Raw genomic sequence first — 26,804 nt, 5'->3', positions numbered from 1 at the left:
ACACCAAAAACATCGAACCAGAATCATCGCAACTTCCAGTTCTGTAGCTCCGCTGTCAGGCTAACATGCTAACATGCTAACAGCTGTCGACAGGTGTTTTTGCAGGTGAACAGATGTTCTGTCTTTTCAGTATTAAAACATTTGTCCCACATCAGCACTTATCTGCTCCAATCCTGTGGTGAGGAAAACAACGCAAAGGTTTTTTAACGTGGACAGAAAGTAACGATTTTGTTTATTTATACATAAAAAACAGCCTTCGTCCGTGTTTCATGAAGTTATTGTAGTTTTAATGCGATGTGCTCGTTTTACTGGCCGCAAACAAAAACATCCAAATATTTACGTGTCTGTTCTCGTAGATTTTAATAATCTGATTAACGAGCTAATTAGCTCTTTTTTAACGGATTTTTGTTTTACATAAAAAATGAACAGTAATTCTTTAAATGAACTTCATCACATGGTTCACTGTTATAATCACGATAAATGTTCACTTCCATGAACGACTTCGCTTTAGTCGGCATCACTAAGCTAGCTTGCTTGATAATAACGTTAACAAATACTTGTATACTCTAAGAAGGTAAAATATTAAAGTTCTTGTGTTAAATTTCAATCCTTTAAAATAATTTATTTACAAATGTCATTTTAACCAGCTAGCTCTGAATTATTTTACACGTCAACAAGACTCCACGTGTTTTTTTCTGAATCATCAGAAACCAGTTTGTTTTTCTTACCACAGACGTTAAACGGCTCAAATAAATTAGCGTGTTTACGACGTAAACGAAGCGCCGCTACGATCTGAATTATCGGGACGTGACGTCTGATCGTTTACGGCTGGAATTAAAGGGACATTCTGAGTTTTTATTCTCATCTCTGAGCCGGTTGGTCGAGTTAACGCCAAAGTCGTACGTTAAGAGATTCGTGAAACAGTTTGAAGGAAACTTATTAAAGTTACGAACACGAATGTATTTCTACGTGTTCTGTGAGGTTTCGACGACGTGTTGAAACCAGGTGGAAAATGAACTTCAGAACCTGAAACCGATCGATCTTCGGATCCCGATCTGTTCTACGAGGAATCTGAACGTGGAGCTTCATTTCGGTCGTACGTTTGTTCTGTCGTTCACCGACGAACACTTTGGATTATTTCCACCTGTCACGACACTCAGATGGAAATCAGTTTCTTAGTATGTGTATGGAGTCGGATGTTGTTAGCTTAGCTTAGCATTAAGACAGGAAACAGGGAAACAACGAGCGTGGCTGTGTCCTCAGTTCAAGCGTCCACCAAGAGGGGGCGCCGTGGGGCCACGAACGATGACGATGCTTCGTGTACGTCGTTTATTCACCGGTGGAAGTTGACGTTGCACTTCGTCACAGTTTGTTTTTAAAAATCAGATAATTTTTGTGATTTTTTTTTTTTTAGCACATTTTCTGTATTGTCCATTGAGGAATTTTTTTTTTTAATATATATTGCACCTTAAAAAAACCAGACGGAAAGTAGCTGACGTCTCCTGCAGTCGACTGTTAGTCTGTTCTTATTTCTTATTTCTTCACTCTGCGGCATCATGAACGTCTTCAAACCCCAAAAATGTACCGAGAGGCCTGAAAGTAAATCTGCATGAAGTCGGTTTTTGGACGTAAATCATAAAAAACAAAACATCGTCAGGATTTAAACGAACCAGTGAAGAACGACATCTCGCAGATTTAACAAACAACTGAAACGTAATTTGCGTTGAGTTGATAAATGATCCGCCGTCGCCGGACGAACCGGTCGGCGGGTTTTGGTAGATTTTTTCGTACTCGACACACAAACGTGAGACTGAAGTCCGTCTGAGCGTCTCTTGAAATGATGAACTTTTCCTTTAAGTCCTGATCTGGGACAAACAGACTCCTCCCACTTCCTCTTCTCGTGGTTTGGACGGTGAACGTTTCGTCGGACGGAGTGGACTGATTGTATTTTATTCAACTTTGGTGGACGTGAAGGACGTGAAGGACGTGAAGGACGTGAAGGACGGACGGAGCAGCTCGGTCTCTCCGGTTTTCTTCTTCTTCTTCTGCATCGTGTGCGTTTCTTCGAGCGTGCGCGTCGAGACGCTTTCGGACGTTTAAATGTTGCCGTGAAACTCTCGATCGGAGAAACTCGCAGTTTTCTTCCGGACGTTTTTATCCTTTCGACTCTTCGCCGCCGTCGCCGCCCGTTGACTTTGGTCTTCTTGCCGCCGTGTGAGTAGCTAGCGTAGCGCCGTGAGTAGCGTTCAGCTGAGTCACTCGTCGTGTTCGTGAGCTTCTAGTAAACGTTGTGTTGTTTACACTCTTATCGGCGGCGACTCGCTCCACCGTTCACGCCGTAGTCCGGTCGTAGAGTTATTACCGACATCTTCACGGCTCCACGTGTTCAAGACCCAGCTCCTTTAAAAAAAACAAAAAACATCAACAAATTTGACCTTTGACCTTTGTTGGAAATCCGAAACCCTCTCATCCGATCTGAAACCACACGTTCTACCTCTTTTTGTACAGAGGGCTTCCAAAACGTCAACACAACGACGCCGAACGATCCCGAAAGGAAACAAAAAAGACGAGCAGACAAAAAATAATAAAGTACAGATTTATACACAAAACTACGGAGGCCCAGACGGTCCAATCAGGACGGAGGGCTGAGAAAATCCTTTAAAACCTGCAGTTCTCAGATCTGTTAACTGATCCTGGAGTCATCAAGGAACTAGTTATGAACGGTTCATCAGCGTTAAACTGGTTTCTGGTTCACTGAGAGTTTCAGGATGTTCCATAAATGCAGTTTCACCTCCTTCAGACTGCAGTCCAGGTCACTTTTCATCAGATCCAGATCTCTGAAACATGATGCAGAAGCTGCAATACCAGCGAGTGCCACTAGAGGTCGGCTCCAAAAAGCCTCCGGCTCCATAGACTCCCATTCAACTTCTCTCATCAAATCCAAAGTGAATAAAATGTGTCCATCAGTTATCTCGGTGTTGTTAGCTAAAGTCACTCCTTCTTATTAGTTTTCTGGAGGTCCATCTGAAAATAATCCCTCATTCATTAGAAAAGAAGATTCAAGAACACCTGTTTTTGGGGGCGTGTCTGTTTGATTGACAGGCCTGCGGTGCAGTCAGGTTACAGCTATCGGTGGGCGGGACGTAGTATCGTCAGGTTTCCAATCAGATCGGTCAGATCCACCGCTGGCTCCTCCCCCAGCTCGTCCAAATATGGTCACTTCCTGCTCCAAACCGCTCCGAACTAGCAAAGATGGTGACGGACAGAATCTGAACTGGAGGATTCATAATGTTCGTGGTAAATAACAGTGAAGATCTGATTCTCCTGCAGTCTGAACGAAGAGTAAAAGTGTCTCTGAGCTTTTTGTTCCGTCTCAGCCACCGTAGGAAATCCTGGATTGTAAAGTGAAATACGTTCGTCCTTTAAAGGGCTTCTTGTTTTTAAAGAGGAACCAAACGTCTGAACATGTGACTCCAGTTTGTTTGGTTTCTCTTTAACTCATTTAATGAGTCTTCTGCTGGACAGACATATCACAGACGTGTCACAGACGTGTCACAGACGTGTCACAGACGTGTCACACCTGAACAGGTGTGTAACTTGTCACCCTGGGTAACTCTCTGTCTGAAGCATGTAACTGTATATTTGATTTGCATCTATACTCTTCTGTACAAACATGAATATTTTGCTTCTATTAATCAAGCTGATGGAGATTTAAGGAGGGTTGTGATTGGTCGGGGGGGGGGGGGGTTTGAGGTGGGCGGGGCTAAACTGTAAATGTTTGTTTTGTGTTTGATGAGTAAACTCGTACCTTTTTTTAAATTTCTGACAGACGACGTATGAAGCGACGCGTGAATCTCTGCATGTATAATTTAACTTCCTTTGATCACATCGGATTCACAGAGACAGTCTGGAACTGGCAGGACTGGTCCCGGACCAGGTCCCGGACCAGGTCCCGGACCAGGTCCCCATCACATGTACAGTAAAAGTTATCTGACAGAAAATCAGTCGTTTGTTTTTCTTCATCTTCAACATCAACTCTGATATTTACTTTTTATGTCATGAACATAAATATTTGGACACATTTCAATTCATACAAAATGTTTTTTAATCTTTGTTAAAAGTCCTCAAAATGCAACGTGAAAACATCAGAATTCCGCCGTCTTTTGGAGAAATTATTGATTAAACAATCAAAGCATGAGATCGATTGATAGTTTTTATAAATCAACACGGGGGTCTATTTAATTTTTATTTGTTAAACAAATGTTAAAAGGTGTGAGTATCAGCAGGTTGATGGGTTCAGAGTTTTAATAAAAGTCCTTGTAAGAATGATGAATAAAGTTTTAATCCCGTGTGATGAAGCTAACGGTCTCTCGGGAATTGAACCTGCGACTTTGGAGCCCCCCGTCAGTCCTGTGAGCAGAGTTTCTGTCGGTGCGCTCGTCCATCCTGGATGGTCCCGCACCAGTACGAGGACGTGGACCTCCAGTCGGCCGCCGACACCTCCCACACTGAGGTGGCGCTGTAGCCCCCCTCCGACCGGGTCCACGGCCCCCCCGAGCTCATCGCCACCGCGTCATCGAGCCACCACAGAACCTCCTGCACAGGTGAGCTCAGTCTGGTCAGGAGGCAGACCAGCAGGGGAGGAGATCCTGGATCCAGAGGGAACCAGACCGGGCAGAAAATCTCAACCGATGGATCTGAGGAGGAAGTTTTATTCGAAATGGTTTAAATAATGTTTTAGTTGAACTGTCCAGGCGTGGCGTCCCTCAGGGTTCCGTCTTCGGCCCGGTTCCATTTTCAGTCTTCATCAAGTTACAAACCTGAAAAACTCAACATCCATCTCCACATGTACGCAGACGATACTCAACTTTATTTCAACTAAGATCAGTGAATTTATCTCTTTAAAACTGACCCGAGAAGTATACCGAGTAAGTATTTTTTTACATTTGCCGTTTTTTTAATTGACGCTGTTAAAAACCTGAAACTTGAAAAACTCACGACGTGTTTCGATCTTCAGACGACACAACCGGCGGTAAAAACCCCGAAACACCTTCACAACCTCTCCAGCGTCGTTCCACTCTTCACTGTGAGATTTAAATTTGACCTTTAACCCCAAACACACCGGACAACAATGGAGGGCAGAACTTTAGCAGAACCAACGTCTTCTTAAACCCTCGTTTTTGTTGTGATGTTTGTTTGTTATAATTTCAGTCTTATTTTTCTGTTTTTGTTCTTTAATGTGTTCTTACTTGTTTTATTATGAAGGATTTCTTGTTTTAAAGAAATTTAAATTACTGATTGTATTATTTTATATTAGAAACTACAGTTCCCATGATCCTCTGCTGCTATGCTCCAGAAACTGAATAAAAGCAACAGTGATGGGAACACAGTGAAGGCGCACCTGTTGTGTTGTCACGACGACGAAGAGGAGCATCCTCTTCGTCAGAGTCGTCCGTCTCCTCGCCGCCGCCGTCCACCAGCAGCCGAGTCCCGGAGCTGAAGACCGTCGAGAAAGATGCGGAGCAACTCCTGCAGCGGGAAACAGACTGTTGTCATGACGACCGACAACACGTCGGGGTGTTAAAGGAGCAGTACACGTCATTTCTCACCCGGCGAGGAAGACGAAGAGGAAGAGGAAGGTCACAGCCGAGTCCATCAGGAGGACGATTAACTGAAGATGAAGAGGAGTTCAGCTGGGAATAAAATAAATATGTTGTTAAAGATATTAAAACATCTTCTGCATATTTCCATTAACACAAATATACTTGATGTTAATTAAAAGTTCAAATGATGCAAAATGATGAGTCATGTTGTTTTACCTTAAATAAAATCCAACATGTTTTTTAACATGAAATGAAAATGGCATTAAGTGATTTTGATCCAACTTATGATTTTTTTTTTTTAACCTTAAATAAAAGTCCTTGTGAAACAGTTTAACATTGTTTTAAATCACAAGTAAAACCTTTAAATGAAAATAACTTTAGTTGTGCTGTTTCATTTTAAGTAAAAGTCCTCATAATTATGTTTATTTTGCCCAAATAACAAGTTTATAATCAAAAACAATTTCTCAGTGAAGATTTTAATTTGAATAAAAGTTCATCAGATTTTTAACTTTAAAAGATAATTTTTTTTTTTATACTTCTAATGTTTAAATACTTTTTTTTTAATTAAAATCCAAACAAATGTCATCATGTTTTTGTAATAATAAATATAAAAAAATATGAATAAAAAACAATAACTAACTAAACTTTTGTCTTTAAAGATAAGTTGTTTTAGTTCTTTTACCTGAGATGAGACGAGTGTTTCTGTCGTCCGTCTGCAGATCTGTTGTTGTCGTCGCTCTTCATCGTCTTCAAACTCGTCTTCAGTTGAAACCAGGAAACTTTTTCCTCTTCTGGGAAACGGAGACGTGAGAAACTGTTGAAGCAGAGAAGTCGAGCTGCTCTGGGATCACTTCGAAGTTTCCTGTTTTCTGTTTATTTCAGATTCCAGTTAAACCGTCAAACAGCTGAAAGTTTCTCATCAACAGAAAATATCAAACACATTTTAAATTTAAATCCATTTAAAGTCATGAACCTGATTTTTAAATTGAAAAAATATGAAATGATTTCTAATCATTTTTTAGATTTTTTTTAGATTTTTTTTTTTTATCTCTCATGAAGTTGAAAACATTTTATTTAAATGTTTTTACTGTTTATTGTTTAATTTTTCTACTTTTGTGCCACAAAACTGGATCATAAAGTTGTTTTTAATTTATTTCAATCCATTAAAAAATGTCAGTCATAAATATTTGTATAATGATAATATGGGCTGAATCAGCTTTAATATAATCAATAAATCAACGTGATCAATAATCAGAGTTCAGGTGTGTTTATTGATCTGTGACATCACAGGTGTTTTCAGGATGTTTCTCTTCTCTGAAATAACATTTAAAATAAAAATCAGAAGAACTGAATGAGAACGTGAACGTGGCCGAAGCGGACCGTCGGACCCGGATCACCTCCCGGTGAGTTTCTGTGCCGCCGGGCCGTCCTGGCGTCCGTCCCCCCGGCTGATGCCGCAGTAATAAACTGCCGAGTCGCTCCGCTCGGATCGCCGCAGCAGCAGCGAGCCGCCGGCGGCCGGCGACACTTTGTGGGGTCCGAGTCCGTCTCCGTACGTCAGCGCAGAACCGGCGGAGGACCGGACGGACAGGAGCAGCTCGGGGCGGCGGCCCGGCACCGTCCGGTACCAGCTGAGGACGGAGGGGACGGAGGAGACGTTAGAGACGGCCAGTAGGGGGCACTGCAGGACGGCGTCCTCCCCGACTCTCACCTGGACGGTGGAAGGAGGCGGAGCCACCACGCAACAACAAAAACCTACAAAACAACAAAAACAAGTAAACAAGATATACAAACAACTCAAAACTTAGGAAATGATTTTATGGAAGAGAAAATTATTTAGTGGAAAAAATATGAGGAGAAAGTCAATATAATAAAATAAGATTGACTTTATTAATCCCACTGTCGGGAAATTCAGTCGTCATCTCAAAGAAAAAGGGTGAATATGACAAAAGATCACATAACAGATATTATTCATTATAATAATAATAATAAAAATAGGAAAACATAATCTCTCCATAAGGGGATCTATAGATTATTTTCAATATAAATTAATTAGTTGAAAACAATACAAAATTTAATAAACGAGTAAAAAACAAGTTAAATGTCGAGTTTTTGTCCAAAAAACTAGATTTAGTTTAATGACAGAAAACAGAGATTTTTGTTTGTTTATATTTTCTAAAAATATCTAATAAATGTTCATCTTTCAAACGTCCGTCAGCTTTTAAATATTTTCTTGTTTCAGAGTTTCATCAAAACATTTCAGATCAAATGTTTTTAAATCCTGTAGATAGGAAGTTTCATTTTGAAGAGATTTGAAGTATAAATCAGCTGTTTGAAGGTGAACTCACCGCTGAGAGCGAAGACGAGCGTCCAGACGGTCGGAGACATCGTGACTGATGGACGGAGACGTCCTGCAGCTGCTCGTCAAGCGTCTCCAACTCCAACTGACGTCTGCAGACGCTTCTTCCTCTTTTCATCCTCGTTTTATAGATTCTTTGTTCCAGAAAATCTTTCTCATCTCAGATTGCAGGATGTTTTTCTGAAGGTTTTCTGCGTATTGTGTTTGTAAGTAAAAACTAATAAATTATGTCAGAAAAAGTTTTATAGTTTCATAGGTGAAACTAAATCAGACCAAAGCCTGCAACGCACCTGTCAGTCCACCAGAGGGCAGCGTGTTCTGCACATGGAAAGGCTCATTTTTTTGAGGAAAGTTTTCAGCTTAAAGAGAAACGACACAATTATTATATTATCAACAATAATAGTTGATGAAGAACTAATGAATTAATCATTTCTATCTTTAAATATTTTCTTTCATCCAACAGAAAATCGTTTTACTGCCATTTCTGACAAAGAAAAACTATTTGAGGGGAATTTTTTTTATACTTTTCAAACAGTTTTTAGAGAATTCAGGACAAACAACAAGAAAGTGTTCAGTCTGAATATCAGGAATTATTTTCATACATGTAGAAACACATTTTTGTATATTTGATCTGATTATCAGCAGTAAGATCTCAGAATCTACTCTATTTTTTCCGCTTTTGCATTTTATCTAAAAACTCAAACTGGTTTAATGATGTAAATATGTGACTGTATTAATACTGCTGTCTGTTTGGAGGTGCAGAGTGTGACTGACCAGCAGGAGGCGCTGAGACTCATCACTGGTGTAATAGTGAGGTGATGGATCGTTCCTGCCTCAGGGGGGCGCTGCAGAGACGGCAGAAACAAATAACTCATTGAAATCAGAGGTTTCTGTTCCAGAAGTTAAGTTGCAGCTCAGTGAACCTGCCGGGCGAGGTGTGATGACATCACGTATTCAAGAGGGGCGGAGCTTCACTGCCCAAGACCGAAGAAGAAGGCATCAGGTCAGGAGACACCAGGCGGGTTTTCTTTGTGTCGCTGTGAATTCGTCCCCCAGAGTCAGACTGTCAACACCGAAGTTCCACCTGGACATTCTGAGGTTCTGTTCTGCCCCGCCCCCCTGATCAGTTCCACCTGTCCCTCCTTGTCCTTCTCTCTCTGCTGGATTTTTACAGTTTCTTCCCTGGTTTTCTCCTCTATTAAAGGACTCTTTAGGGAGTTTTATCTCTTCTTCTATCTTCAGAATATCTTTGCTGATTGTTGGTTTCTTGTTTTTTTTCTCTTCTGTCTCCAGCTGAGACATCGATGCTGTTTACTATCAGTAAACTTTTCACTGAAACCCTGCTGGGAGTTATTTCTCCTGGGGGGAGGGGGGTTAGAGCCTGGCAGGAATTTACAGATGTTTATAGAGATGTTGTTTGTTTCCTGGAGCCATAGAGACCGTTGCTCCGCCCCCTGAGCATGCTCTGAGCCAATCAGAGCTGCAAGAGACAGAAAGGAGGGAGGGGCATTTTGTGTGGCAGGGGGGCGGGGCTTGTGCATACCAGTTGGTGTGCCAGCAGCTGGCAGGATGTCAGGAAAGAGTGAGAGCTGCTGGAGACTTTTGTTTTCTTGTCTCTCATCTTCCTTTCTGTTTCATTTCTTCATCCTCTGAGTGGGAGGTCATCCAGGTTCACACACACACACACACACACACACACACACACACACCCCCCCCACACACACACACCACACACACACCCCCCCACACACCACACACACACACACACACCACACACACCACACACACCCCCCCCCCACACACACACACACACATACTCTCTCTCTCCCCCACACACACACACACTCTCTCTCTCACAGAAACGAAACTTTCCATGTGAGCTGCTTTCCTGTTGATCGTTGAGCCTCCGGCCTCGCTGACAGGAGGAGGAGGAGGAGGAGGAGGAGGAGGCGTGGCCAGAGCTCCTTCCTGCGTCTCCGCCCAGCGTAACGGAGGAACTCCGGCTCAGTTGGACCTGCAGAGACTCACAGAGCAGAAGCTCGCTCCTATTCTCGTCTTCATCTTCATCCTTCCATCTTCCTCCTCCTCAGGTCCATCCTCCTCCTCCTCCTCCTCCTCCTCGATGGCGGCCTCCGCTAAGTCCTCCGGGACGATGAAGAACGTGTGCGTCGGGCTGCTGGCGTTGTGGTCGCTGGCGTCGCTGGTGGTCATCGTGGTGTGGGCGACGTCGCCGGACCTGAAGAGTTCGGCTCGGTACCGGACGGAGCTGCAGGAGACCACGGAGAAGCTGGAGGGGGCGAAGGTGGTGTGGAGCAAGAACAAGGCGGCGCTGGAGGAGTTGGTGGAGGAGGCGCGGGAGGAGCAGCAGCGCCAGAAACACGAAATCCTGCTGCTGCTCGGACGCCTGAACGCCACCAACTCCTCGCTGGAGGACAGCCGGCGGGAAAACGTGAGTTCAGACACGCCGACTTCACTTTGATCAGTTTCCTGTTTTCTTCCTGAAACACAAACTGGAGATAAAACGTCATTTTTACATTTCAGTTACATTTTAAACGTTCGTAAAAAAAAAACGCGACCAAACGTTTCAATCAATAAAACGTACGTTAAAGTAATTCATTTGTGATAAAAGTCCTGAAAGGTTTCAACAGAAGACTTTACGGCTCCGTTAGCTGAACATACAAACTGAACTGATTTATGGACATCGGTTGAAACCCGTCGTTACGTTCACCGAACGTTGCATCGTTGCCTTCGTTGCATCGTTGCCTTCGTTCCATCGTTGCCTTCGTTGCATCGTTGCCTTCGTTCCATCGTTGCATCGTTGCCTTCGTTCCATCGTTGCCTTCGTTGCATCGTTGCCTTCGTTCCATCGTTGCATCGTTGCCTTCGTTCCATCGTTGCCTTCGTTGCATCGTTGCCTTCGTTCCATCGTTGCATCGTTGCCTTCGTTCCATCGTTGCCTTCGTTGCATCGTTGCCTTCGTTGCATCGTTGCCTTCGTTGCATCGTTGCCTTCGTTCCATCGTTGCCTTCGTTGCATCGTTGCCTTCGTTGCATCGTTGCCTTCGTTGCATCGTTGCCTTCGTTCCATCGTTGCCTTCGTTCCATCGTTGCCTTCGTTGCATCGTTGCCTTCGTTCCATCGTTGCCTTCGTTGCATCGTTGCCTTCGTTGCATCGTTGCCTTCGTTGCATCGTTCTATCGGAGCACACGACATTTTAACTCAAAACTCTACCAACATCGATGACATCACATCAAACCGCCGACGCTGGTCTGTGATTGGTCCGTCCTTCAGAGCGGCCGAGCAAACGTTAACGGGGTTTCCAGACTTTAATCGCGGTGAGCGACAGGTGGGCGGAGCCAGGATAACAACTACAAGCAGAGGTTGGCCAATCAGAGGGAAGTGGGCTCGCTCTGAAATGATGATTTTAATAAACTTATCGCTGAGAGCTGTCAGCAGAACTCCCAGCATGCATTGTGAGTGACTCAAATTATGAGATTTATCACCCGTCCGATGCTGAAAATAGCTTCGTTTTCGGTCCAACAGCCGCCGCGCCCTCCTCCATCTGCAACTCATCACATCCGTCAATCACGCCGACGGATGGGAACACGGAAAAACGCAAATATGTTTTGTGTTTGTGTTTTGTGTATTTCTGTATCGTACGAACAGAGCGGGACTCCTCCTCCTCCTCCTCCTCTTCCTCCTCCATTTCCATCTCAGGAGATTTTTTATTTTCCTCCTCTGAACACATTTTCTCACCGTGAGAGTTTAAACTGTGAAGAGACGCTTTCACATTTTATTCTCAGAGCTGTTGGTTGGAAAAAGTGAGTGTTTGCCTTCACCCCCCCCCTCCTGTGGTTCGTCCTGACTCACTCCTCCTCCTCCTCCTCCTCCTCCTCACCTCTGCTCCACTCCCTCTCTGCTTTCTGACTTTTTCCTCAGTCCGACATCTCTCCTCCACTTTTCTGCTCATTGAGTCAAAAATCTCAGGATTTAAAGGACAAAATGTGAAGTTCAGTTTATCTCGATGCGTTTAAATTCATTTACATGTTTGATGATCTAAATCATCACTAAAAGCTAAAAGTCCTTTAAAACCAAACTGAACAGTCCCAGTTGTCATCGTCATATTTAAGGTGTTTTGATTGGTTTATGATGTCAAATCCAGATTTAAGTAAAATGCAATAAAACATTGCAGTTCACTGAATTCAGTATTTTTTTCTACACTTAAACTAATTGCAATAAAAAGGCGCATAAAACATTGTTAAATGTTTCCAAACAGCTAAAAATAAAACTTAAAGTTCACGAAGACATCGTTAAACGATAAAAAGGTAACACGTTAGCTTCTACTAATGCGAACTTAAACTAGCATCGGTGATGAAAACGTACGTTAATGTTGTTTTCTTTCGTTCGTACGTCTTCACATAGTGACGCGTCCTTTACTTCTAACTCCCGCTGTTCTATGAAGTATATATTTACTATATATATATATTTAGTATGAAGCCTCGTTTTGATCCGCTCCCATTTGCCCCGTTAAAGTTTACACCGTTAATACAAACTCAAAACTTCCTGTTTCTGTTTCAAATTAAAAGCCCTTAAGCTTTTCAGCAGGAGGAAACAATTCATTTCTTAAGGCTTTTATTGTGAAACATTTGTAGGAAGCTGTTGTGGCTGAACAACAAGACTTCAGAGAAAAACAGCTCGATTATATTAAATATTAAAGTGATGGAAATATTGATTAAGCTACGTAAACAAAAAGCGTTGAAATCGGTGGATTCGGGACACGTTTAAGAGCTCTTTAACTTTCATGTTAACTTTATTTACAAAAACAGAAAATGTTAAAAAAAAAAAAAAAAAAAACCATTTAAAAAAACAAAACCGATGTAACAAAATAAAGCAGCAAAAAGCTCTTGAGTCTAAAAGGTTGTAATAAACGTGACTGTCCTCTCTGAGAAGCAGGATGTTCGTTCAGGAAAGTACCAAAAAAAACAATCTCTCTTTTCTTCCTGTTTTCAGCTGCTTCACAAACGGCCTGACATCATTTAATCCCTTCAGATCACCGGCTTCATGATTCATAACCGCCCGGACGCAGACGTGTGGCTGCAATCCTACAAAATAAAAGCTCACTGCCTCCTATCAGATATTTCAGCTTCGGCTGTGAAACGTTTGGAGACGTTAACCGTGCCGTGAAGTATGTTGGATCTTAGTTTGTGGCTGCTGGGATTGTTTCTAACGTTGTAATCTTTAAATTATGAAATACAATAAGTACGAGGCTGATTCAGGTTTCAGGTGTTTGTGTAGAAACAACAGAGTTTCTGAGTGACATCACTTCCTGTCGAGCAGCTGCAGGTCTTCAGGTTTTATTCCTCCATAAGGAGGTTTTCAGAGACGTTCAGGGTCCCTGGAAGGATTTTCTATCAGATGAAGGCAGCTGAGTTTCCTAAAGATGCTCCAGGAGCAGAAAGCCTAGAAAAGCTAATGTGACCCGCTACGTTGTTATGACAACGTACCGTTATGACCTCATGTTGTTCTGGTATCAGAGGTCCTTCAAGTGTTTCTAACTTTAACTGCTGCGTTCCATGAAAGGAATGTTTCTAAAAAGTGACGGACGAGGTCGTCCTGCTTTCAATCACCAGAGTCCAGCTGGTCCGGTCCGATCCAGAGATCCTCGTGTGTTCAGAAAAAACAACAACAACAACAACAACAACAACAACAACACTGACGTCCAGAGCAGAAAAGAAAAACCGAACAAACTGCCATTCAGAAGCTGCCTGATAATCTGTCTGTTTTTACGTTTTCCTTCAGTATCTTGGTGATCAGTGCTCGTTTGTCTGAATACCCATGATGCACTGCAGTCAGGAGCTGGTCACGCACAGTTCTGCTGGCGTTAACGACACCGACGTGACAAACCGTGAAGAATCCGGGTTAAAACATCCGCAGCAGCGACGACCGTTACAACAGACCATTAATCTCCCGGACCGGCCGAGTCGCCGTCGGCAACGTGTTTTCAGACTTCCTCCATGTTTCATAGAAAAGCAGAATTTCACAAAGAGATGATGAAATGCAGAAGAAGAAAAAAAAGTCAGATTCACACGAGGTCACAGCTGGAGGGACTGAAATATGACTCATAAAATCATCGGCATGATTTCCAAACAGAATCTCAGATTGTGATCCATCAGACCTCAGGACAGTTGTCCACTTCACCTCAGTCCATCTTCAATGATCTTGGTCCAGAGAAGGCGGCGGTGTTTCTGGATCATGTTTCTATCTGGTTTCTTCTTTGGAGAGTTTTAACATCATTTGTGGATGCAGCGATGAACTGTGTTCACAGAAGATGGTTTCCACAAGTGTTCCTGAGCCCATGCAGTGATTTCCACTCCAGAATAGTGTGTTTTTAATGCAGTGCTGCCTGAGGGCCTGAAGATCACCACCATCCAATATTGGTTTCCAGCCTTGTCCCTTGTGTTCAGAGATTTCTCCAGATTCTCTGAATCTTTTAATGATATTATGAACCGTAGACGATGAAATCCACTAATTCTTTGTAGTTTTACGTTGAGGAACATTATTCTTAGATTGTTGAACTATTTTCCAACACAGTCTTTCAGAGTGGTGAACCTCTCCTCATCTTCACTGCTGAGAGACTCTGCCTCTCTGAATTCATCTTTTATACCCAATCATGTTACTGATCTGTTGCCATGGTAACCTGATTAGTTGTCAGATGTTCCAGCAGGTGTTTTTTTAAAAGGACTTTTTTGAGACGTGTTGCTGCCATCAAATTCAAAATAAGCAGATATTTTTTCATAAAACAAATAATTCTTCTCAGTTTCTACATTTGATACGGTCTTTGGTCTGTTTTTAATTAAGTATGAGTTTATGGGATTTACAAGTCAGCATATTCTGTGTCCCAACATTTTTGGAAACAGGGTTGTAGCTGATTTTTACTCATAACTGTGTTTGTGAGCATCAGACAGAAGCTGCTTTACATCAGCAGCAGGTGAAACTGATCAGCGAGTGTCTGAACAGATGTTTCTGGCTGCTGCAGAAGCGTGTTGTTCCTCTTCATCGGTGAAGAGACTGAAACCCTCCGGAGGGATTTTCCTCTTCTCACCCCGTGTTTCCCTCCAGGCTCCCACTAACACGTGTTTTTTCCTGCGGGGTGTGTTTGTTTCGTGCCGCAGGTCGTCCTGAACGGGAACATCAGCGTCCTGCAGGAGGAGACGGAGCGGCTGCGTCAGAGGGAGACGAATCTCACGGCTCAGATCGGCCTGCGGGACGGTAGGAAAATCTCCATCACTGCCATGAAAGGACACTTTCTCAGCCGGCCACCGGCGGTATTCTTAGCTGCATTTTCCCCCCCTGTTGCCATGACGACCCGTGAGTCAGAGTAAACAAACAAACGTAGCTGGTCAGTTAAAAAAAACCTAAAGTTTGTTTTGCTCCGAGAAGAATGAACAGAAAAACATGAGAAAATGAAATTTAAAGCTGTTAAACACAGAAGATACATTTAATCAGATATTAAACAGAAAGAAAGAAAGAAAGAAAGAAAGAAAGAAAGAAAGAAAGATGATCCTGTTCATGTTGAGTAAACTGATGAGACTGAAGAAGAAAAAGGAGAAAATATAAACATTAAGAAACAGGAAGTAAATAATCTGCAGAGTTTAACAGGAAACAAAGAAATAAACAGAAACAAGATGCAGGTGTCGTGATGTCATGATGTCGCTCTCAGTCAACAGAACCTTCTGTTTCTGTCACATTTCATTGTAAACAATGAATCAATAATCAGATGGATCAATAATCAGATGGATCAATAACACTCGATCAGCCTCTGTTGGGTTTGTTTCTGCTGTCTGAACCAAAGATGGTTTATGAGTTGAGGAAGCGTCACTCTGAGCCTTTTCTTTCCGTGTTTTTAATCAAATAAGATTCATTGTTAAAGATAAAGTAATTTTCCGTGACTCCAGCTGCATGATGGGAAACGGAGGCTGACGTTAATGAAGGTGACTTCCTGTTGCCAGCGGTCGGAGGGAAGTGATATATTCCTGTATGGAGCAGATATGAAAGGAGCATTGTGTTCGCTCCGATAAACATCGTCATGGAAAAAACATCCTTTTATTTTGAAAGTCTAAGTCTGAAACACATCAAAACTTTCTGAAATCATTTCAAAGTTCTGAAAAGCAGATGTCAGGACTGTGATGTTTTCTAGAGGAAGTGAGCGGATCAGATGATCAGATGATCTCAGAGAATCTGAATCTGAAGACCAACAAACCAAAGAAAGAAAACTGTGAGTGTTTCCTTATAAAGCAGCAGCGACCGGAGGAGGGAAACAGACTCGGGATCAGTTCGTGGTACTTCTTTGGACAATTACACAGACTGACTGACAGTGTAATACCACTGAGGGCCACCAGGAGGCGTCTCTGGTAGAGCTGGGCGGGGCTTAGTGTCAGCTCCTCCAAATATGGTCCAAAACTCAGATTGTTTATAAAAGAGTTCGTAGCTTCCAGCTCTGAAAAATGATGTTAAGCTGCAATACCAGCGAGTGCCACTAGAGGTCGGCTCCAAAAAGCCTCCGGCTCCATAGACTCCCATTCAACTTCTCTCATCAAATCCAAAGTGAATAAAATGTGTCCATCAGTTATCTCGGTGTTGTTAGCTAAAGTCACTCCTTCTTATTAGTTTTCTGGAGGTCCATCTGAAAATAATCCCTCATTCATTAGAAAAGAAGATTCAAGAAGACCTGGTTTTGGGGGCGTGTCTGTTTGATTGACAGGCCTGTGGTGCAGTCAGGTTACAGCTATCGGTGGGCGTGACGTAGTATCGTCAGATTTACCAATCAGATCAGTCAGATCGGTCAGATCCACCTCTGGCTCCTCCCCCAGCTCGTCCAAATATGGTCACTTCCTGCTCCAAACCGCTCCGAACTAGCAAGATGGTGACGGACAGAATCTGAACTGGAGGATTCATAACGTTCACAAACCAATGATGACATCACTGATGGTTGATGACATCACTGATGGATGATGACATCACTGATGGTTGATGGTTGCTGATTGGTCCAAAATAAGACATCGCAAAATAAGAAAATCACTCAGTTTAGAGTGATTTTCTTTTGTTGACTATCAATCTCCTCTCAGACAGTTTAACCTGCAAAACTCCAGAAAACTGGTTCTTATGTTGTTTAACAGCAGCTGTCAAACAGCTTTTTAGGTTTCATTACCGCCACCTTCTGGCCGGACTAACACATTACAACCAGGGGAAAATAACACTGGACGATGGTCACATTTACTTCTTTATATTTGAATGACAATTAAAATGTATGAAAATGTGTGTTCATACAGATATTATGAACTATATTGTTAGAAAAATTACTCAAGAGGCCGGATTCAAAATCAAACACATCGGACATTTATTCTTGCAAGAAGGAGCAACTCCAGCCCTCAAAGAGAGGTGTCCAGCAGTGCTCCAGATCTCCTCCGTAGTTCAGCTTTTATACAGTGTGACCAACAGTTGACCTTCACCTCCGTTCCCTTTGTCTCTGCTTTCGTATGGTAATACAGAGTTGGTTGTAGGTCACAAGATAAGGACACCGGGGAGTCGGCAATTAGATGCAGAAAGTAAAACAGAAAGAATCACTTGTAAATAACAGAGAAACCAGAAGAGACTTTCTGGAGCTGCAATGCAAACAAGAGGAAGAGACAAATCTTTTTTTCTATCATATGTTTACTACGACTCATAAAATCAGACTCACAGTTTGCCGAGCTGATTCTCTGCTGCTGCCGGTGGAACCAAACCGTCTCGGTCCTGGTTTGGACCCCCGTCCAGAACTTCCTCAGGTCCAAATTGTTTTCTCATTAAACCAGCAGGAGAGATCATCTTCACCTGCACGAAACACACAAAGATGAGAAAGTACAGACGCAAAGCGATGACTCGACAACATGAAAAAAAATCATCAATAAATTTAAGAGAAACTAAAAACAACCAACTCACCAAATCACAAGAAGTGAACGTCCGTTATGAAGCCAGCGGTGGATCTGACCGATCTGATTGGAAACCTGACGATACTACGTCCCGCCCACCGATAGCTGTAACCTGACTGCACCACAGGCCTGTCAATCAAACAGACACGCCCCCAAAAACAGGTCTTTTTGAATCTTCTTTTCTAATGAATGAGGGATTATTTTAATGAATGAAATACAGGAAACGTGTGGAAAAATGTTATTGACCGAGAACTTCATGAGTCTGAATGGGAGTTTATGGAACCCTCTAGTGGCACTCGGTGATATTGCAGCTTAAGACCAAATTTTTCGCTGTTTATAGTTTGAAAAGTTTAATGTCGCCTTGTTTTGAGTTCTTCTTCCTGTTCCTGTGGTCAGAACACATCGAGGCCCAGCAGCAGAACCTGACGCAGGCCGAGCACCGGACCGAGTCCTGCTTCAGCCTGAAGGCGGCGGCTGACAGCCAGATGCAGGCGGCCCAGACGCAGAAGCGGGCCTGTGAGTCCAACCAGCAGTACCTGCAGAAGCAGCTGTGAGTATGAAGCTCTCGCTCCCTGATCCGGGTTCTGATTCTGATCCGGGTTCTGATTCTGATCCGGGTTCTGATTCTGATCCGGGTTCTGATTCTGTCTCAACAGTCAGAAATGTAAAGTTACAGAATCCGAAGCTCCTCAGCAGCAGAGCCCCGCCCCCACCCCCGGAGCCGCCTCCCCCCTTGCCGGCGCTCCTGCGCTAATGGTGCTCGTCTGCGGCGCTCTGCACCTCCTCACCTGTGAGTACGACGACGCCCGAATGTCCGACATACCCTAAAGCCAGCAGAGCACTCAGACGACTGCAGCGCCTGAACGCCTCACTGTGAGCATCACTGTGAGGCGTTCAGGCGCTGCAGGTCACCCTGAAGTATTTCTTATATTTCAGCTGTAAAGTTCATGTTTGAACGCTAAATAAACTTCATAATGTTTCATTTTATAAGATTATCGTTGATATTATTTGTCGTCTTTTGATCAGTTTGATCATAAAACTTTTTTTTTTTTTAATTTAAATAAGTATTAATAACGTCAGTTGTATTTAAATATTTATATATTTTCACTGAAATTATAAGCAAAGTCTCCAAAAAATAAACATGAAAATAAAAGTGATGATTGACATCTGAAGGGCCAGGGGCGGGGTTTAATCAGACTGACAGCACTGACCGTGTTGTGTTTTCAGGAGTTCGGCGCAGCAGACGATCAAACCGACGGTAAGCGCCGCGGCCCGGGACGGAGGGGCGGAGCCTGTGGACCGACGTCATGACTGCTGTACAAACTTCCAAACAAATAGGTTGCCACGGAGACGCGTCACGCTGTCGTACAATGAACGACTTGGACACGAACTTTGCTTTTAACCCGCAGCCGAGGCGTTCGCTGACCGTCAGACTCTTCAAGCTTTGCAGACACGAAGCTTCACTGCTGCTTTTATTTTGGCGTCCGTTTTTCAGAACAGCTTCCTCCTGCAGGGTTTATAAATAAATCACTTTAAAATGGAGAACTGATCGCGATCAGGTTTCCACGGTAACCGTGATGGATTCGTTCTACTCATGTTTTTCACCGTATTTGCTGCTTTTGGTGCTTCTTTTTTTTAACGAACTCACAGCTTGAAGCTTCTGTTTCCTGCAACGACGTTTAGACGCTTTGATTGAATTTTATCAGATGCTGGTTGGATGTTGGTGGTGGTGGGAGGGGGCCCGGGGGGGGGGGGTATAAATAATAAACCGAAGGGGTTTCTAAAACTACGATGTCTCCATGATCCTACATTTATCGGTTAAGTTGTACGTGTCTTCACCTTCCAGACTTTTCCTTTGCGTTTGTGTTCACCGTGTAAACGTGGGAGCTTTAACGGGGCAAACAGGAGCGGATCAAAAACAATCAATAAATCCAGACTGTCAGTGATGAAAACAATCGTTAGTTAGTTTTAAATATCTTTAGATTTAAATGTGAATGTTTTCCAGCTTCAAACACGTGAATGAGACATAACGTCCCGACTCACCGGCTCCTCCTCTTCTCCATGACGTCTTGTTCAGCTGATCGCGGCTCAAAAACAACCAGCAGCCAGCAGGAGGCGCCGAGGAGGCCGAAGGACGTCGAAGGACAGCGAGGCTCCGTCTCAGACGTGAAAAGGTTTTACGAGCTCCGATGTCACTCAGACAATATTTCCTCTCCGATAACAAAACGACGAGAAGAAGCTCTCGTCAGGAGTCTCACGTTGTAAAATACGTTGGAGTTTAATCTGAAGGTCAGTCGGGTTTTAAAAAGATTAAACGTTTTCTTTCTGCACAGAACAACGAGATTCATCTGATATCAGCAAATAAAACCGGTGTGATTCGGTCTCAGTGAAGGAAATCAAACGTTTACCGAGAAGTCCACGCTTTAAAACATTTAGAGAAACTCTACGACAGTTTATCTGTAAATTCAGAGTGTTCCTAAACGCAGCATGGTGATGCGTTCAGGAACACTTTGAACGTAATGAGACTTCAGCATTTATTACCTCCTGCTTTAAGCTTTAGGTCGAATGCTCCTTTGCGACAGGAAGCGACTCCGCGTGCGTTTACGTCAAAGAATCGTTAAATATCCGAGTCGAGCCGATCACTTTATCTACAGAGAGGAAGATGAAGCTCAAAGAGAAGTCGTCCATCTTTGTTTTTAATAGCAGATTCTTTGGATTTCCGCCGACAGCAGAGCGTTCGGTGACGTCACCGAAACTCAACAGAACCAAAAACACTCCACAACACAAAACCACTTCCTGTTTCCAGGTGCGACAGATTCTCCATGAAAACGTCCGGCGGAGAGAAAATAAAAGGATTTTAAATATAAATATACACAACAAAATGTAACGTGAATGAAGGACGGCTCCTGGCTGCGTCTCGTCCCAGAATCCTCTCTGTCTCTGAAGCACAAACCAAAAAAAAACATCAACACATGAACTGCTTCGATCTGCTATTGATGAACATTTTGACTTGTTCCTCATTTAAAATCCCTCATTTCCCTCCACAATAACACGACTTCAAACTCAGTTCACCTCGACGTCAGAGAACCGAAGCGTTTGATCACATGTAGGTTCGACTGAGATTTAAAAACAAAACGCTGATTCAGCTGAAATAAATGACGTCTTTTTGAAAAACAAAACCTCTTTTCAGACTAATTCTTTTGGCCTCACGTCCGTCTGAGCTGCAGGAAACAGACGTTTCTGACAGACCGGCACATCCGGAGAACTTTTGCCTTTCAGAAACGGCCCCGCCCCCTTTTGGTGGGAAAACATACGAGTCTGCATCGACTTTCAAGTAAAATAGCGTTACTAAACCAATCGGTTGTAAACCAGCGGATCAAAGTTATATTACATGTCCAGCGGTGCCAGAGACCTTTTATCAGCATCTTTTTTAGGACATGACATCATCGTTGGTGCAGCTAATTACAGAGCAACTCTTTGGATATTATTCAAACCAGTTAGTTTGAAGCAGAAGTTCGGAGAAAAGTCTTGATTCTCCGTTGATGTCGATGCAGCACCTTCCTGTTTTCCCCCAGAAAGGGGGCGTGGTCACAAGAGCCCACCCTGGACAACGCAATGCCACTCTGATCTATAGCATGTGAGGCGTTTAAGGAACTTCTGTAAAATTCTAGCTACAGAAAAAAACACCAATTATTTGTCCTGCAACGTGTCATTTTCTTTTTTTTTTATGGATTTTTTTATAAAAAGTATCGTTGAGGAACGAACGTGTGATCAGCTGATTCTCACCTCAGTCTTTGGAGGTCGACCGGAACAGCTGCTGAGTCTGAAACACACACACACACACGCACGCGCGCACACACACACACACACACACACACACACACAAAATTGCAGGAATTGAAAACATTTTTGTGTTCATTATTATGATTTCTGGAGGGACTGTTGAACTTTTTGTGTTTTATTAATCGATAACTGATCGATGATGACTGACCATGAAGCTGCCCGTGTGGAAGCCGTACATGTACCACAGCATCAACATGCTGGAGGCGGAGTCAACGGACTCGCTGCCACCGAACGGCCACGTGGGAGGAAGAGGAAGAGGAGGAGGGAAAGGAGGGAAGAAAGGGAAGCTGTGATTGGTCGGTTTCTCTGCCGCGTCTCTCTGCTGGCCTCCTCGCTTCTTCTCGTCTGACTCTGTCTCCACAGTGATCTGATGAGCACCTCCATCTTTAACCTGCAGACACGACGAAGAAGTCTGAAGTTTTTCTTTGTTAAATTGTCTCCAGGACTTTTGAAGACAGACTGATGGAGACTCACCCTGTCCTCTCTGCCTGCTGCCCTCCTCTCTCCTCCTCGGCTGTCATCCCTCCTCTTCCTGCTGCTGGTTGTGTTCGACTTCCAGCTGCTGATCTGCAACAACAAAGAGCTTCATTATTTTCTGTTCTGTGAACGTCATGAATCCTCCAGTTCAGATTCTGTCCGTCACCATCTTTACTAGTTCGGAGCGGTTTGGAGCAGGAAGTGACCATATTTGGACGAGCTGGGGGAGGAGCCAGCGGTGGATCTGACTGATCTGATCGGAAACCTGACGATACTACGTCCCGCCCACCGATAGCTGTAACCTGACTGCACCACAGGCCTGTCAATCAAACAGACACGCCCCCAAAAACAGGTCTTCTTGAATCTTCTTTTCTAATGAATGAGGGATTATTTTCAGATGGACCTCCAGAAAACTAATAAGAAGGAGTGACTTTAGCTAACAACACCGAGATAACTGATGGACACATTTTATTCACTTTGGATTTGATGAGAGAAGTTGAATGGGAGTCTATGGAGCCGGAGGCTTTTTGGAGCCGACCTCTAGTGGCACTCGCTGGTATTGCAGCTGGAGACACTTCTGGATCAGAACCATTTTACAGACCTGGAAGCTACGAATCATTTCTATCACAGAGGTCCAGGATCTAGGTTGTAGTCCCGGTCTCAGTCTTTACCTTGGAGGGTCCGTGCAGCTCGTCGGAGTTCAGCAGGCTGCTGACGTCGTGCTCCTCCTCGTTGTTGTAGTCGTCGTAGCGGACCCGGCAGCGCTGACCTTTGACCCACAGAACCACGGCGGGATAAAGCCGGCCGTCCTCGGAGTACACGGCCCGACACCGAGAACCGGACCTCCAGTCCTGGAACAGAAACCAAGATCCTGGACGTTTTTTAAATTCACATTAAAACCAACATAAAACCCCGAAACTGAACTTCTTTATGAACAAAGAGACTGACAGACCGGAACCGTCTGAGTTTATATAAAATATATTTTAAAGTTTTAAACACCGAAAAACTGTAAAATGAAGCAATAATTGTTAAAATGACGTCTAAACTGTTTAAATTTCACTGAAACATGAAGTTCAAATGACAAATGAGACAAAATGATTGGAATGGGAATAATTAATGATAATTTACGACAGTATGTTTAAATTATAAAGAGGTAAATAAAGAGATTATCTAATATACTGACTCAACTTTAACTCATCAAAAGAAACTTTAAGTCAAATATTTGATTATTGATTTATTTTTTTCCCTCAAAAAGGAAAAAAAAAAAGAAATAGTTACGGAATTTTGCAGATTTTTTTTTTTTTTTTTTTTCATTTTGGGGATTTTTTTTTTTTGTGTTAATTGAAGATAAAAATAAAGAATCCTTGCAACTCTGAAGTTGGTTATTTTTTTTTACTAAATTGATCAGTTGAGTCTGTAAACTGATTTTAAACCAACAAATATTCAACAGTTTGAAGTTACGATCAGAGAAATTTTGAAATTTTCCATTTTTCAAAAAGGCACGATAACATTTAAATAATCATGAAAACAGCGACTAAAAGATTGTTTAAATTGATTATCAACCATTAAATCCCACCTGAAGCGGCGCATCGTCGGGACTCTGGAGCGCGCTCAGTTCGACGTCCTCCTCGTTGCCGTAGCCATGGAAACGAACTCTGCAGCGCTCGCCGTCCGACGCCACCACCGTTGCCGAGTACACGCAGCCGTCCTCCGACCACACGGCGCGACACCGAGCACCCACCGCCCACTGGGAGGGATGACAGACATGATGACATCATCACCCCTTTACAAGAGAAAATCTGTCCACTAAGACATAAAACCAACTTCCTGTTGCAGTTTGTTTTCCAGGCTGAAAACCCCACAAAAACATGTTTTCTTAAATTAAAAAAAATCACTGAAGATTCGACCATTTATCAGTAAGAAACTGTAAGAACAGAAAAAATACCGTCTGGTTTCCAAGTTTCCAACAGTCCGTGAACTCAACATGAGCAGCAACATCAGGAGAAGAAACAAGAGTTTAAAACAGCGATGTTTGATGGAAACTCCGTTATTCTACACGTCTTTTAAAAATACAGCCTTCGATTTTTAACCATCCAGACAGCTAGAAAAATGTTGTTTCTATAGATTCAGACTTTTTTCATTTTTTGTAAATTAAATGATCAAAGAAATTCTTCTTCTTCTGTGGTGTCTGCCGTTTCCACGGAGACGCAGGACCTGCTGCTGCAGAGATCAATGATCCTGATCAGGATGATCAGTTTTTAAACACTTTATTTCTCGAGTTCACTGCCTCTGTAGTTCCTGCTGTTCGCCTGCAGAGGGCGGCAGAGTGACGCTTCTCCAGGTGTTTGTTTACAAACCGTGAACCTGATCGTCACCTTGGACTCCGCCGCAGGTGGACCGACCGTCTGTCCGTCCTGCTGTCTGTCTGTCTGCTGGGAGGCTTCACGCTCTGCATCCTGCACACGCACACGCACACGCACTCAATCCAGGAATATCCACCGTACCAGATATGTACATCAGTAGTAAAACCAAAACCTGCCAGACTCCGTTGAAAAAACAGCCGAGTTTAAATTTACACATTATTAGAAACGATCTTCAACTCAGAAACATGAAATAAATCATTCCGGTTCGTCTCCTGATTATTTCTTAGTGGTTTTCTACTAAAACACAGAAGAACATGTGGAGAGAAACCTTTGTGAGAACTGATTGAAGTGGTCTGAAAACACATAAATGCTCATTTCAAGGATTTCAAGTTTACACTGACACGGTGACGTCACGGCTAACAAAACTTGGTTGTTTCTGCTCAAACTTGCAGCTCAACGTAAAAGAAATATAAAATATTGACGTGTTGACCTTTGAAATTTGCAGGACGTCGTCGAAAACTTGCTCCAGAGAAGTTTGGTCGCTGTCAGCCGCCGTAGCGCGCTGCGGACACACGAAACGTTAGCTTCGTTAGCAACGTGCTAAAATTAGCAAACCGTTGCGCCAATTAACGTTAACGGGGCTTCTGTTTACTAACAGGTAACTAGCTGGATAGTGAGTTAACTAGTTCACTAGCTAAGCTGACGTTAGCAGTCGATTTTCCCGGTGATAGCCGGTCCACCTACCGGTTCCGCGGCTCCGTTTCCTCCCGGTTCGGTCGTGTCTGTGTCCGACTGCTTTAGCAAAGAATCCATGTTTTGGAGGGTCTGCGTGACGTGATGACGTCATCGGCCACTTTCCAAACGAAAAGTCCGCGCGCGATTTTTTTTCTTGGTTTTTTTGGTGTATTTTATTTTATTTATTTTTTTTTTTTTTACCGAAAAATCATTAATATTTATTGAGGAAAGGTGTTTTGAAAATTTAAAAAATTTAAATTGAAACTTTTTTTCGTTCTGCGTAGAAACTATAATCAATTTGTAAAATGTCTGGTTATCGACACCAGAAATAAATATTACATTATATATCACCCGTAATTTGTTTTTGTGTAACTTAATATAATTTTTTGACAACTTCCTGTGTCTGTGTTTACGTAAAGATATTTGGAAACATGTTTTAAAACACGTCAACAACACACAAGAAATGTTCACAAACTCAAGTGAAGATGTTTTTATATTATATATTTATTTGTGTATATTTCACAAATGCTTCATCGCCAAGGTGACGTGAAAACATTTAGTTTTAGCTTAAATAATCATATTTAATGTTTGTGTTGTGATACCAATAATATCAAATCCCATTAATAAATAAAGCTCTTTATGTCAAGATGAGATGTCTACAGTAATATTACTAATAGTCAGGACTCATGAAAAAGAAAGACAATATTTCTTTAGACTTTTTTAGATCAGCATCACTTGATCATTTTATCCTGTCAGATATTTCTGTGAAATTTTGTTGTAATTAGTGTTTGAATTCTTTGGTTTTGGCCACAAACGTGCTTTTTGAGGTCACTGTGACCTTTGACCTTCATCTTTGAGTCCAAATGAATGTTTTTGCCACATTTACTGCACTTAAACATAATTTTCATGTACTTTACTTAAGTGTTTCCCTTTTCCGTGTACTTCTTCCTTCCACCACCACTTTTATCTGAAGATTTGAGTCAGTGGTGAAATAAGAAGCTGTTAAACACAACGTGAAACCAGAGTTTAGTTAAATATATCTGGGTGTCATCGGTATGATAACGATGGAAGTTAATGCAGTTTTTTTATGATGATAATATCACCTGAAAGGAACCCAGTACAGAACCCAGAGGGACGCCACCACTTTAATTTGTTTTTTATTTCTAGTTTTATTTAACAGGTTTTGTTTTTTTTGTTTTCAAATTTTTTTGGAATGTTTGTTTGTTCTTCTTTTATAACGGGATTTATTGAATATATGATTCTGTTTTAATTTGCTATGAACCACCTTTTGTGTTTCCTTTTGTTTCGAATAGTTTTAATTTTTTCTCTTGTAAATAACTTGTAAGTACGTTAGCTTTTTACATCCACATCTTGTATTTTTGATAATTAAAGCTAAAAAAAAAAAATGTAAACAAAAAACCAACTTTAATCTGATGAACATGATGTAAAACGAGTAC

The 26,804-nt window shown here is 42.5% G+C and overlaps 3 protein-coding genes across 3 annotated transcripts in view; 2 read left to right on the top strand and 1 right to left on the bottom strand.

Moving 5' to 3' along the window:
* Positions 1–3,732, top strand: part of LOC138193745 (calcium/calmodulin-dependent protein kinase type IV-like) — a 17,918-nt gene extending 14,186 nt beyond the window's left edge. The window contains exon 11 of the mRNA XM_069141951.1: positions 1–3,732. This exon is cut by the window's left edge and continues 604 nt beyond it. The gene's annotated coding sequence lies outside the window, so the exon portion shown is untranslated.
* Positions 3,733–9,847: 6,115 nt separating this feature from the next.
* LOC138193751 (pleckstrin homology domain-containing family D member 1) lies at positions 9,848–19,684 on the top strand. The gene is made up of 5 exons (XM_069141960.1): positions 9,848–10,411; positions 15,134–15,230; positions 18,326–18,479; positions 18,586–18,719; positions 19,157–19,684. Coding segments are annotated over exons 1-5 (714 nt in total). The 5' UTR covers positions 9,848–10,084; the 3' UTR covers positions 19,159–19,684.
* On the bottom strand, positions 17,318–25,425 carry LOC138193768 (survival motor neuron protein-like). The gene is made up of 12 exons (XM_069141979.1): positions 25,357–25,425; positions 25,103–25,174; positions 24,625–24,705; positions 23,826–23,996; positions 22,921–23,100; positions 22,247–22,339; positions 21,921–22,163; positions 21,716–21,752; positions 19,973–20,869; positions 17,940–18,058; positions 17,701–17,831; positions 17,318–17,490 (listed from the first exon to the last, which is right to left on the bottom strand). The coding sequence occupies exons 1-8, from the start codon at positions 25,423–25,425 to the stop codon at positions 21,717–21,719; spliced, it is 945 nt and encodes a 314-aa protein (XP_068998080.1). The 3' UTR covers positions 17,318–17,490; positions 17,701–17,831; positions 17,940–18,058; positions 19,973–20,869; position 21,716.
* Between the last annotated feature and the right edge of the window lie 1,379 nt (positions 25,426–26,804).

The sequence above is a fragment of the Embiotoca jacksoni genome, unplaced genomic scaffold (genome assembly GCF_022577435.1).
Source record: "Embiotoca jacksoni isolate LCO1_2020_lvr unplaced genomic scaffold, fEmbJac1.0.p SCAF_94, whole genome shotgun sequence".
In the NCBI taxonomy this organism is placed as follows: Eukaryota; Metazoa; Chordata; class Actinopteri; family Embiotocidae; genus Embiotoca; species Embiotoca jacksoni.
The sequence above is the reverse complement of the archived record's forward strand: the minus strand, read 5'-3'. Positions and strand labels throughout refer to the sequence as shown.